The sequence below is a fragment of the Limulus polyphemus genome, unplaced genomic scaffold, assembly GCF_000517525.1.
Source record: "Limulus polyphemus unplaced genomic scaffold, Limulus_polyphemus-2.1.2 Scaffold3259, whole genome shotgun sequence".
In the NCBI taxonomy this organism is placed as follows: domain Eukaryota; kingdom Metazoa; phylum Arthropoda; class Merostomata; order Xiphosura; family Limulidae; genus Limulus; species Limulus polyphemus.
In genome coordinates, this window is record NW_013668869.1 from 34655 (window position 1) to 49566 (window position 14912).

The 14912-nt window shown below is 29.7% G+C and overlaps 1 protein-coding gene across 2 annotated transcripts in view; it reads right to left on the bottom strand.

Moving 5' to 3' along the window:
- The window catches only part of LOC106469004 (claspin-like), a 56933-nt gene that overhangs the window by 8704 nt on the left and 33317 nt on the right, over positions 1-14912 (bottom strand). Inside the window, exons 10-17 of one of the 2 annotated variants that reach the window (XM_022397406.1) lie at positions 12979-13133; positions 9118-9233; positions 8343-8484; positions 6102-6305; positions 4891-5061; positions 4494-4615; positions 3237-3358; positions 2614-2680 (exon numbers count right to left, since the gene is read on the bottom strand). In XM_022397406.1, coding sequence (XP_022253114.1) covers positions 2614-2680; positions 3237-3358; positions 4494-4615; positions 4891-5061; positions 6102-6305; positions 8343-8484; positions 9118-9233; positions 12979-13133 — 1099 coding nt within the window. Of the gene's footprint in view, positions 1-2613; positions 2681-3236; positions 3359-4493; positions 4616-4886; positions 5062-6101; positions 6306-8342; positions 8485-9117; positions 9234-12978; positions 13134-14912 lie in introns of those variants that run through there. The other variant, XM_013929459.2, reaches the window with a different exon arrangement.

Below are 14912 nucleotides of genomic sequence, written 5' to 3' on the forward strand. Positions count from 1 at the left end.
AAAAGCAAATTTTGAAGTGATGCGACAAGAATTATCTGTTGTGAATTGGGCAACCAAGTTATTTGGAAACACTGATCAGATAAATTTGTAAATATTCAAGGTAAACATTCTTTCAAGAGAAGGGTGGCTACAAGTAAAAAACAGGTTGGCTCACAAAAGAGTTTGAGAGTTAAAATTAAAGAAAACCATAAAAAATGTAAATTGACTGGTATGAAAGGAGATTTAGAAGACCAAAAAAAGTTGGTGACACAGAACATTAGGACATCAAAAAGGATGTATGAGAAAAGGTTCTCTGAAAATGTAAAAATTAACAGTAAGGATTTCTTTAAATACATTAATGGTAAAAACATGTTAGGATGGAGGAAGGACCCTTGAGGGATTATAAAGGACGACTTGTATCTGATGATTATGAGATGGCTGGGTTATTAAATTTTGTCTTTTCTTCAGTTTTTACTAATGAAGATTTAAGCAGTATTCTACATCTTGAACAGTTGATAGATGGAAAAAAGATTAAACAAGATTACTGCATTAATATTGAGCTTGTTAAGAAAAAATTGGGAAGTTTAAAGAACAATAAGGCTCATGGGCCAGGTATTATTTCCCTAAGGGTTTTGAAGAAGGTTAAGGATTGGATATATGAGCCACTTGCTACAATTCTTTGTAAGTCCTTGAATAGTGGACTTAAAAAGTCCAGACGATTGGAAGTTAGCTAATGTAACTCCTCTTTTCAAGGGAGATGATAAAAATTGTCCCAGTAATTATAGGCCCATTAATTTTATATTAGTTGTGGGGAAAGTTTTGGAAAGTCTGATAACAAATGCTTTGCAAAGCCATTTAACAAAATTTATAATTTTATTGGATAGTCAACATGGTTTCACTAAGGGAAAGTCCTGCCTTACAAATTTTTTGACATTTTTTGAAAAGGTTACTGCATATGTAGATGAGAGTAAGAGTGTAGATTTGGTGTATCTGGATTTTCAGAAAGCATTTGACAAGGTGACACATAAAAGGCTTGTAAAAAAATTATCTCTATAGGTGTAGGGGATAAGTTATCAAATTGGATAGAAGAGTGGATGGATGGAAGAAAGCTGAGGGTTGTTACAAATAGTTCAGTCAAACTGGATTAATGTTACATGTGGGATACCTCAGGGCTCAGTCTTAGGATCTATGCTCTTTTTTGATTTACAATGACATGGATGAAGGAATGGTCAATAAATTACTTAAATTTGCAGATGATATTAATGTCTTGGGTGTTGCTAGCTGTGAAGAGGATTCTGCTGATTTACAAAAAGATTTAGATCACTTAGTGAGTTGTGCAAATAAATGGCAAATGGGTTGTAATTATAATAAATGCAAGATAATGTATGTGGGTTATCATAATTTTAATTATAAGTATAATTTCAATGGTAATAATCTTAACAGTGTCATGAAAGAAAGGGATCTTGGTGCAATGGTTGATCAATCTCTTAGGCCATACAAGCAATGTACTGTTGCTATTGGTAGGGCAAATTAGATTCTAGGTTCTATTTACAGAAATACTGAATACAAGTCTAAAGAAGTTATAATTTCATTGTATAGGTAACTGGTTAGGCAACATTTGAAGTACTATGTTTAGTCTTGGGCTCCTTATTTTAGGAAGGACATTGAATTGTTGGAAAAGGTTCAGAGGAGGGTTACTAGAATAGTGCCTGGGATGGAAATGTTGTCACACAAGGAGAGGCTGAAATCTCTCAAATTGTTTTCTCTTGAAAAAAAAAAAACAGTTAGAGGGGATCTGATTGAGGTGTTTAAGATGTAAATGGAATTGATAGTGTTGATGCATCATCTTTCTTCATACTTAAAAGTGAGAATAGTAGGACTGGGGGACATAAATATAAATTTTGGCAGGGTAGGATTCATCTTCAGCTAAGACAGTTTTACTATTATAATAGGATGGTTGGCCTTTGGAACGAATTACCTTTGGATGTTGTGGAGGCAGTAAATTTAAGTGAGTTTAAGAGAAAGTTTGATAAGTATATGAATGATAAAGGCTAGTTTTAAGTTTTCTTTTTTTTTAATTTATTTATTAATAGTTATAGAACATAACACAAAAAATAGAAAGAAAACCTATGAATGTTCATATAAAAATTCATTAACATGCCTTTAATGGTGTAGCTAGTTTTTGCTATATAATATTTGCACCACTTTATGGATAGTGGGGCGTTTTGTTAATGGTAAAGGTATTGTAATAAGTTATTATTAACTTTTTTCCAATATAAGTAGGCTTGTTAATATTCTAATTAAAGCTAATTCAATTCAAACTGTAAATTAATTAAGACTATTTGATAGAGCTAATTACTCAGTTATAATAAATTTTATACAATTAGTTACTACTCTACAATTTGAAGGACTTAAGTAGTTTAAAATATTGTTTGTAACAGTCTTAATAGTACAAATAAAATAAACCAGCCAAGGGGACATGATGTATATAATCATTAGAATACACTGAATCAACACATTGGTATCATCATTCTTAGCGATTTCTGCTTTAGTCCAGTCAGAAAAGTGTGCTGTTTGATGCAAACATTTTTACAGTAAAGGTAACACAAGCTAATAAATGTAAAAATTACATACCTGAAGTTTTCAGTAAAACTTTACTTCTATTAACAATAATATTTTCTTTTGAGGTAACAGGCAGTTCCTAGAAAATTTAATACAAGAAATAAGACTTAAAGAGGATAAGATGAGACAAATATACAATATTCATTCATCACTTTAGACACTAGCTACAAAGCAAACTCTTGGCATAATGAACAGTCCACAACACTTAATAAAACTTCCCCATAACAATTTGTTTGGCTTATAGAGAAATGTATGAATATTAGTTTCCTGATCAGAAATCTGATTATATAAAAAAATTTCTTTCAAATAAACAAAATTAAAGGGTTTTTATCACAAAAGAACAACATTTTTCCCACTTGCCTTAACGTTATCTAGAAATATAGAATACATTTTATTAAACAAATTAAACATTTTTTCCTCTTCCTGATGTTCACAGCTATTCTAGGTATTTTAAAATACTTATGTCAAAATTTCAGATTTAAAAATGAGCAAATTTTACCACATGATAATAAAATTTCTGTTTTGGTCAATTAATGAGAAGAAAACGCATAATCAGTACCAAACTATATTAAACTTATCTTGAAGTGAAGCACATTAAAGACATGTTAGGAACTTTGATGGTATTGAAAACAAACCTCCTGTTCTTTGAGCCACTTTTCTCTTTCATGTCGTTGGCGTCGCCATTGCCCATCATCTTCTACTTCATTATCATCACCTTCACTCTCTGACCCCAAACCTTCTTCTTGTGAATTCATATCTATGGACAGTTGACAAAATTATTCTTCAGTCTAAGTTACAGGCTTCAAATTACATTATAATTACTAAATTAAGGTTTTTTTAGTTTTTGTCATTAAGCTTTTCACTAAATACATAAGCACACATCAACTATGAATTTGCATTTAGCCTGGATATAGATACTGAATGTTACGTTTACACAGAAACAGCCACATTTACACACTGACCATTTCAGTTGTTCATGGTACATATTAATAATGAAAAAATAATTTAACCTCACTAACTAATTTCCAATACTACAAAAGATGCATAATTTAGGTGAGCAAGCTTTCCTACACAATAGCAGCAAATTTTCACAGCATAAAAAACAAAAGTAAAAGGATTACAAAATTTCTATTTAACATTTGATATTACTGAACCTGCAATAAAAACGTAGACATATTAAACATGAAAAATGCATTGTCTACATTCACCATACAGTAAAACACTAAACACTGTATGGAAACAATGACAATCATTTTACTGAGTGCATTTTGTACCATAACACATCTCTTAATCCAACTGACATTGTAGAATTTTGTTTTGGTACTCATGTATGCTTAATGTTAAACAATCAGAAAATATGAAAGATGCAGACTTAAGAAATGACACTAATTTTAAATGTTCTAATCCTTAGTAGTTGTGATTATTCCAATAAGAAAAATTTCTAATAAACTTGAGATACAAGGACAAATTTAGTATAACAATGGTGATGTTCATGTGCCTCAGAACTTTATTTCTTATGAAGGTGCACATCTTGTCAACAGATGGACATTGTGAAACACTACACAATTATTCCAGTTGGTTTCTACAATAATAATAACAATTTTGAAAGAGCTTCCAAAGAATATTGATATTAAGAGACCTAACTTAATTGTGCTGAAAATAATTCTGAGAATGTGTCACTTTAAAGTGATATACTTCCATGAATAACACTGTGTTAAGCATATTTTAGTACAAATCACAACCATTCCTAGGTACATGTACCAAGTTCTAGCACACTTTTTATAGGTATTTTTTAAAATAAATCTTACCTTCCATACACTCACTACATCATTTAAATAAATTTTGTTGCTATTAGATCCAACATATTTTAGTATAAAAAACAACAAACTCACCAATATTTTTCCATCTAAATTTCCTTTCTCTTTTACCTCCTTCACTATGTAAATCACCATCTTCTAAATACATTTCTTGATAAAGTTTTAGTTTTCGTTTATCTTCATCCAACAAAGTTTTACTACAAAGATTGAAATACTTTAAGGAATATGAAGCTGGAGTAAAGAAAAATAACATAAAGAATGATAAATCTACATTACAAAAAATCCATTATAGTGAATAATTTAGTACCAAATATTGAAAACGTATAGAAGAATTAAGTTAACAGAATACAAAATTACGCAAAGAAATAGCTAGCTACAGAGATTTTAATAACTTTCAAAGTTATCAGTGAAGCTGTATAAACGTATTCTAATATTAAAGAAAGATGTACAAAAATATTAAAAACAAACCTACAAGTGAACTTTGCCAATCTGATCACGAAGTTCATCTTCAGAGGGTAACTCTTCAGCTATCTCATCTTCTTCATAATTATCTTCATCTTCTGGCAAATCAAGGTCTTCATCACTTCCTACATCACTACCTGAGAGCTCAGCCTCTTCCTCAAAAAATTCTTTCCGTATCTTACTACAGAAAAGAAAATTCCTCTTTTCAATTTTTTCTGCACTATTTAACACTAAAAAGAAGAATACCCTGTAACTCTTCATTGAAATTTACAAAGAAAAAAAATTATTTAATAGTTTTCTTCAGTTGTTACCAGACCTAGTTGGAAAGTACTTTCTTCCTTTTAATAGATAACCTTGCATTGTCTGTTGTGACAGCTTATAAAAAAGAAGATAAGTTTCATTAGACCATCCAGTCTGCTGTCCAGCATACTAGCCACTAGGACACAATCAGCTTTATTGTTTGGAAGAGTAGCACACCATGAATCAATCATTAGACCATCCAGTCTGTTGTCCAGCATCCTAGCCACTAGGACACAATCAGCTTTATTGTTTGGAAGAGTAGCACATCATGACTCAATCATTAAACCATTCAGTCTGCTGTCCAGCATGCTTATCACTAGGACACAATCAGCTTTATTGTTTGGAAGAGTAGCACATCATGACCCAGTCCTTAGACCATCCAGTCTGATGTCCAGCATGATTATCACTAGGACACAATCAGCTTTATTGTTTGGAAGAGTAGCACATCATGACCCAGTCCTTAGACCATCCAGTCTGATGTCCAGCATGCTAACCACTAGGACACAATCAGCTTCATTGTTTGCATTTGTACATCCTTTTCATCTCCATTGTTGATAGCCACATTTTATTTCTAGATGTATTTTATGTTATTAGAATTTGTTATTACAACAAAATTTAATTAAAATAATAAATTTCCTGTAAGAGGATTTAAACAGAAGTAAACAGCATGTCAAAGTCAAATAATGCAAGAAATCTAACAATGAAAAAAGTAAAACCACCAGAGCTTTAGTAGAATTAAAACTTCATGGTATCTAATTTCACTGAAAATGACTTAACTAACACTACAAATATTTGATTTTAACCATACCATCACATGTTCAGGTGCCAAAATTGAGATGCATAATAATTTTCGCAGCATGTGTAATTCATAAAGATGTTAGTAAATGTACATATGTATTAACTAGGTGATAAAAAAACTACCTATTTTCTTGAAATGCAAATCCACTGAATTTCTTTTCTTCATGTGATTTGTTATCTTCAACTTGCAAGTCTTCATTAATTTCAAATTCTTCATTATCAGAGAAGCCTCCAAAGGACTCGCAATCCTCATCTTCATCATCACTCATCATCACAAGCCTTCTTTTTCCTGGATATTTTTTTCTGCTTTTGATTTCTTTTCTAGGGCTAGAAATAAAAAAATATAATTATAGTTTTTATTCATCAGTACATAAAGCACACATATAAAAATCATTCTATTCAAAATTTCATAAAACAAAATTTATACTTTCACTAATACAGTACTGAATACGTGTTTAAGTATACAATAATATTTGTTTATTTATTTAGAAAAGACAACCAAAGTTAAATATGTTAATTTCCTTAAAAAAAATCCACTGGTTGTTTTTGTTAAATTTGTATGAATTATGTATATGATATCCAAGTGGAAACTGAATTTAACAAGTTGCTTTTTTAATTGCTTTTTTCTTGTAATCTAACCCAGTAATAAAAAAAATTAATAACATATTAGAATGAATAAAAATTTGTTTAGACTGCACACTATAATCAAGATTCAGGTATAGTATTAAGTTCAAAAACAAATCAGTTTTAGTAAAAGGTTTGAAAGACCTCAGGTAGCAAAATAATGCAAGGCTATGATAAAGCTAAAAGATATCACTTTTCCATTTTTACAGCAATGTCATATTAAGTATTTCTTGAAAGCGCAATAAAAAATAAAAATATGAACTGTTATAATGTTAGGAAAGATAATTATTTGATGTTGTAATTCAATGACAATAATCTAATTTTGCAGTTTGTATAAAAAGAAAAAAATTACTTTATTAACCTGCACTGGATCTTTTTCTCCTTTGAATAGAAAATACAGCTATCAGTTAAATAAAATGAAAACAAATTCATTCAAATTATTGTAATTCTTTAATCTTAGGCTTTTGTACTTTGATATTTCAAAATCTATATTGGTTAGTTTTTAGGTATATAATATATATATTCCAGGGAGAAAATGTCTAAGTTCTTCTATGGGTTCATCAATCAAAATATATATCACCATTAAAAAACAAAATCCCATTTTTCATTTTTGGTTTTATACTCAATACTTTATTTTATACAGTATTGGATGAGAGAAAAAGGCAGTTGTATAACAGTGGTTTGATAGTGGAACAATTTATATTGCATGGCATCATTCAGGATGTTGCTTAACACTGTTGACATGGTAACAAGTGATACTGGTTCCTGTTTGGTAGATATGTCTTAACATTGTTGACATGGTAAACCAAACAGGATTGGGTATCACTTGTTACCATGTCAACAGTGTTAAGCCACATTTATCAAACAATAACTAGCATCATTCATTACCATGTCAACAATGTTAAGCCATATCTACCAAACAGGAACCAGTATCACTTGTTACCATGTCAACAGTGTTAAGCAGCATCCACCAAACAGGATTCGGTATCACTTGTTACCATGTCAACAGTGTTAAGCCACATTTATCAAACAATAACTAGCATCATTCACTACCATGTCAACAATATTTAGCCTCATCTACCAGACAGGAATGAGTATCATTCATTACCATCTCAACAATATTAAGATGCATCTGCCAAACAAGAATCAGATTACTCATTACCAAGTCAATACTGTCAGGCATGACTCCTATTTTCTTACCAGATCTACAAGCATCTCAGTTTTAATAACTGGTCTGAGAGAGATCAAGCTAAAATTTCTTAAAAGAAATTAATCTACAAATGTATTAAAGTCCTACTTGTACTACAGAACTAAATAAAAACATAATACACCCTATCATTACATCATTCAAGTCTACATAAAAATATATATATAAAACAAACACTGGTGAGACAGACTTGTGCATATCACAAGATGAGATTTAATCAATGTGTTCAAAATGTTAATAACCACAGAAGTAGAGTTAAATAAAACTGTCAACAATTGGATCCTTGAAAACAAGTTAAAAAATTAATTACCGTTTGGAATATGATTTATTTTGGTATTCAATTCATTTCTCAACCATAAAGATTAATAAACAAGTGATAAATGAATGTGACTCACAGTCCTATACCAAGAAAAAATAGATTAACATAAACACGACATTAACCCCATGAAAACTGGATAAATTGTTAATAGTTATATTAGTCATTTAAAAACTTCTACTGCAGTAACAACAGAAGTCTTCTCTCTACTTTATACCTGTGTGTGAACTCTCCAGAACAGAGCTCAACTAATTCATCCAACTTTTCTTGACTGTTAGCTGCTTCATGAGAAATTGAGCCAGCAAACACCTGTGACAATGTATGGGAATTTCTCTCCTTCCGAGTTTCAGAAAAAGATTCTAAAAAGGAAAAACTAATTTATTTTTTTAATGTACAAGTATTGAAACATACACATATTACAAATTTGAGATATTTTCCTATTTTGCAATAGCTATAAATAAGTAAAAATAAATACTAAAACTTTTTTAATATTAAAGTACAAAACACCTAATAACTCAAGGACTTTTTGAAAGTTGATTCTCCTTGTTTAGGGGTGAACTGAAAAAATCTACATTCCAAAAATGTTCCAGTTGTTGTTATTATTTTTGCATTGCTATATATCCAGTTTTTATCCAATGCTTTTTTTTAGTAGCATGAATGTTAAGTAAATTTGTTAAGTATAGCTTATATTCATGGCTTGATGTCTCATGTAACTTATAATTTTCTTTTACCTTCCTTATATATTCAATAATTTATATTTTCTTCTGTTTATCTCTACTAAAGGTTTTAACTAACTATTGAAAATGCTATAACATTATTTAATAAATATAAATTATATTATTATTTCCATATTTTGCTAAGCGTGGAAAAAGCAGATTCCAAAACATTCAAAGCTTTCTTAAATAAAAGTTTTTTTTGTTTTGTCAACTGTTTTCAACTATATTATTAGATTTCATAATAAAATTACAAACTTTCAGATGACAAATGTGTACCTGAAAACTGTCCAGAACAGAGACCCAGTAACTCGTCCATGCCAGACTGAGATGAGCTTTGTAAATCGATGTTTAATCCCTGGTCTAGACTAGGTGGTTTACTTTTGGTTTCATTCCTGAAAAGAAACTTCTCGTCAGTTACACTTACAAAATTACTCCCATGACAAAAGTATAAATATAACAAAATGTAAGCTTTTTTAAATGTATAATATTAATGGGGTGAAAAATGTACTGGCAGAACACATATCATAATGCAACATATACGTATATGTTTACAACTAAAGCTTTAGTTACTGAAGATTACTGGTACTAGAACTTTATTAATAACCCTCTTATTTATGTAAAATCACATCTACCAAGAGATTTTGACACAATTACTAAAGCTTTTGAAATACTGGATTTAATCTTTTTTTTTCAAGATAAAAATCATACTTGTTTATTACATTGTAATGTGTAAATGCTTTGCCCATCTATGTACAAAGGGAACTATATGAAATATAAATCAGTAAAAATATCATCCCGATTATAGAACATAAGTTATCATATTTACTGTGTTCCAAAAGAGAAGGTTATACACAAGGAAGAATTAGACATTTTCCATTGTTCTTGGTAACAAGAAAAAAAAATTATGAAAGTTGAGTGAGGTATTTGTTCAGAACTAAATAATATATTGATAAAAGACAATAATAATAATAAAAAAGTCATAGGGTGAATCCCAGGGACAGATAAACTGGTCATCATCATAAATATGAGAATTCTCTAGTACAAGTAATACAGTAATACAATTATCTTAGAAGTATTCTTAAAAGTAGTATAAAAATAATAGAAAAAAAATATATTACCATGCAAATTTCATCAAGTATTAAAATTCTTGCTACTAGTATCTTCCATAGGATTAAATTTTACATTGCATTTTATAAAACATAATAAAATAAAATCACATCCATCACAAAGATTACACAACAGACAACTTACTTCAAGCATTATATATATATATATATTGGATCCTCAATTTGGAAAATCATTGTGATAACTGTTCTCCAGGGACAAGAAAACAATAATAAATTTATAAATATAGTAAGGTATAAATATCTAAAAGATTAAAAACAAAATGAATGCTGGGTAAAAGAAATATCTGTTGATGTAAATACAAGATCTACCCAATGATGGGAATACATCATGTACAAATATAATCTCTATGTGTAAGCCTCACATACTGAAGAAATTAAACTTCAAAACTTAGAAAAAATGTGAGCTCTAAAACATCTAAACCACCATCCATTGCATGCAGTCAGCTGTGGAATTTTATTGCTTCCAATGAAACAGTATATGTAAAAAAAAGTTTATTATTACTTACCCTCTATATCCAATATATTTGAAGCAAAATATGTTTAAAATAAGAACTTACCTCTTGCTTTAAACTGTGATATGTTCCTTTTGAAAATATTTTTTAAGACCTTTAGTAAAACTGAAAACATTCCAAAACCTTTTCCACATGAAACAACTGTGCACAGTTGTCTCAGACAGTTTTGACAGTCACTATAGGAATCTGTCTAGCAAAGAAATCATATATTTATTGATGTAATTCTGCAGCTATTTTGAAGTCAACATCTAGAGAAGGAATTCCACATCCCTTGTCTAACATGACAATGAGATGGCAGTGAAATACAAGGGAATCAAACTCAAAACAAGCATCTAATGACAGACATGTGGGAAGAGACTGAAAAGCTGAGACAGAGCATCCACAATACCAACCACAGTATCAGGAACAAGCCCAGAAAGCCAAAGGCAAAGAAAGAGCTGGAAGAAGTTTAAAATAGCCAAAAGTTGTCATTTCAGCCCCCAGTAAGGTTTTCGAACTCACCACTCCAGTGGTAGAGATTTTCTTTGTCTTTCCCTTATTTATTTTTCACTTCTTTTCTTTAGAAAAAAGTTACCTTCCCACAACTGCCTGCAGGCAGTGAAGGGTGATATAGAAGTGGGACATTGAGGGCTTGAGCACCCACTTCTTGCTCTCATACTTGTTTATGTTTTGATTTTTTTAATATTTTCTTTAGATGCGAGGCTTTACGAATGGAGGTTAAGACTGATAGACAGCATACTGCCACTGCTATGTGGGTCCTACTTCTGCAACCACCTCCAAAAACAAACATACATCTTATACCCCACAGTATAGCTTGTAATTCTGGTGACTTTGTTTGGTTGTGCAACATTTTGGTTAAGGCTTGTTTTGTATTATAAATGAAAAGAGTATGTTAAGATTAGTGACGTTTTTAATAAGTTTATATTTTGAAATTATCTATCAAAAAGATAAATTATTTAAAAAGTCATTTTTTGCTAACAGTGACAAGAAATTTTGTAATTACAAATTTCAACATCATTCTATTATGCAATGACTGATTGACTGAGATGGAAAACAGTACTACACTAGATAAGTATTTTAGCACCAAACAATTATAACCTTTACAATAAAAATTTACACACAGAATAACTCAATAAAGTCTTGAGCAAGTAACTTATCTACAACAAGAAATCTGTGGGCATGTTCCAAGTAAAATAAACTTAAACATTCTCTACTAATATTATTGCATACATTAATGCAAAGATTGAACTTCAAGTTATGCATTCATGTTCCTTACAACATACTTCATGTGTTTCTGTATCTACACTTTTCTTCATTTAGAAAAAAAGAGATAAGGTTTCTCAAAATCTAAGGTCATTTTGTTACCCCATTAAAATTATTTGTAGTTTTTCTTCCCATTATTTTATTTATTTAAAATGCTCTAAAATATTTTCTGTTTAGTTTTATGTATTATTTGCTTAGCACCCCAGACTATGGTAGCATTTTTCAGTTCAGGACCCCCTACTGATAACTGTCAGATAATTGAAAATCAACATAGAAAAACTAAGATTCTAAAAATAAATGCTAGTGTAAAAATATAGTTGTAAACAGTCTATTCTAAAGTTAACCCATAACTTTAAAAACATTCACAAAACGTAGAATACCAAAAAGAAGAACCAGGTATGGCCTACTAGTTACTGTGCACAGACTGTGAAGTCATGGATGTGTTATAAAAGTGACGGTAAAATCTTACTACTTGGTACAATAAGAGTAGCCTAAACAGTTCAAAATTAGGGACAGATATGTGCAGAAAGTAGCTTTGTACAAAAATCTGAAATGAACTAAAAGGAAAAATATAAAATGCTTTCCCTGTAGCATAACTAGACAAGAAAGAGGTTTAAAATATGAAACAACTCTCTTTGAAAGTTAATATTAAAAAAACAACTTCAAGAGATTTGTTGAATTTTTTTAACTCCTCCCAACACCATCAATTTCATATCACCTTGTCTAGGCACACCAGTACTCTGGTTTAGAACTTTTATATCATTCTCCATCCACCTACAAGACCTCTTTGTCGTTTTCTTACTTTATGTAGAGGTGTAGTTACTATTCTTCGATAATTAATAAACAGAAGGTTTTTAAGTTTTGTTTACATTCAACAGTAGCTCATGTTATACTTAGAAAAAGCCAATAAAACATATAAATGTGTTAGAAAAAATGAAACAAGCCAACATTTTTATTCTGGGCAAGGCAGTGTTTACTTGTAATTTAAATTCCATTCTTGAATTTGATAATTTTAAGCTTACACTTCAAAGAAATACAAAATAATTATTTGTAAAATTTCAAAACAAATGTATACTGCAGCATCATTAAGTTCATGTAAGAAGCTTAACAGTCATCTATTGCCAACAGTAGACTGTATGCACTTACTATGAACTTATTATCATGTTAATAGTATACTGTATGCACTTACTTTGAACTTATTATCAATACCAATAGCAGACTCTGTATGCACTTACTTTGAATTAGTTTCTTCTTCCAAAGGAGAAAAGAGAAAAGCTTGGGAAGGAAGAGAGGTCCAAGTTCCATCTTTACGAGATGGAGTGTATGTTTGCAGGTTATTTATAATATACAAGTCCTGAGAATCTTCAACTGGCAGACTAAGCCTTGTAAGCTGTAATGGAAATTAAAATTTCAAACCAATATTTCTGTATCTTCTCAAGAAATGAAAAACTCAAATAACATTGTTAATAAATCCACTGAGTTTAAGCTCTAATCTTTTGACATTTTCCTAAAATTTCACACTTCAAATCTCAAAACTTAAACAGGGAATATCCTACACACATTATAAACTTTAACATGTGATTGTTACATAAACTGTAAAGTATGATAATTACTAAATGGCAAGAATGCATCTAAACAAGGAGATACTGAGTATCATGAGAATAGGATCAGAAGTCGTAACATGAACTTTGGAATTCATAATAGACTGTTAATAATTCGAAAAGATTGAAAAAATTTGATGAACAAAGGTAAGTTATTGGGGCAATAACTCCAGAGAACCAACTGTAACAAAATAATAATAAATAATAAAGCAATATTTCACAAAAAATAAGTAATCAATGCATGAAAATAACACAATTGAAAATGTCTGCGCTAGACAACTGCCTGATGAGAAGTGATCGTTTGGTAGAATTGAAAAGAGGGAGTCACATGCATCAGGAGGGTGTGTTGCACTCTTATTGGTGGAGGGTTATTGCATGATGAATTACATGCAAAGATGCAGTGAAACATGTTGATCATGGGGTACGTGGGAGTTCAAGGCTAGTGACACGTAAAAAATTGTGCATATGGAGGGCAGCACTGAACAAGAACAGCTATACATGTGAAAGGAGGTAAGATATTGTATTAGAAAATGAATTTTCATTGAAGTACAGATACAATTTAGCCATGTTTGAGGAGAAATTAGCTCCAATAAGAATACCAACTGTTTGTTTAAATACTTACTCACAAAAAACAATGTTATTACTATATATATACAAAAATTACGTATATTTTTACATTGACTCTTGATAAATTTGTATTTCTGAATAACTGTCTGTATCTAAAAATTAACCAATTAAATAATTAAAACTGATCAAACCTTTTAAATCTATTTTAGTAAATAAAGTAGTAAAATCATTGGTAAGAATACAACCAGCTGATTTCAAAGAATTTAAGTTTGTTAAACATTCCAAAACTGACATTGATTTAATAATCAAATGTTGTGATCCAAATTGTTTAAACACAGTAATTTTATTTATGTAAACAGAACATCTAGAATTTTATTAAATGTGATGGAAATGGATTTAAGGACAGTATTTAAAGAATGTGTCATGAATCTAAACAAATATTTTATGCAATTTTGGAATTTCATACAAAAAAAAAGTAAATTAGAATAAGTAGAGTTTATATATATATATATATATATATATTCCATTTTATTACATCTTTCTTTAAATAAGTAATAATGGTATTTTTATTTAATGTACTCTTTGCAAATATTTTAGTTGTATTGATTTCATTAATTCAAATTTGTGCATAGAATTTTTTACAAATAAAACCAAAATTACAATCTGCTACGTCAATAGGGGTAATAATAAATTATTTTTGAATTTCTCTAATTATATTTTTAAAAATATTAAAAGAAATATCTATCTTATAATTAGATAAATTTAAAGTACTCAACTGTTTTTTATAGAATTAATAAAAAATGATTCCCATTCAAAAATGAAACATGGAGGATAATGAGATTTTTTGTTAATTTTAAAAATATTATGATTAATATTATTTTCAAATCCTTTTAATATTTCACTTTGTCTTGTTTAAAATTCTAAATTTAGTACCTTTTTCTAAAATTACTTTTTAACTCTCCATCTTTGATAACTTCTAAGTTACCTGTAACAATATGATT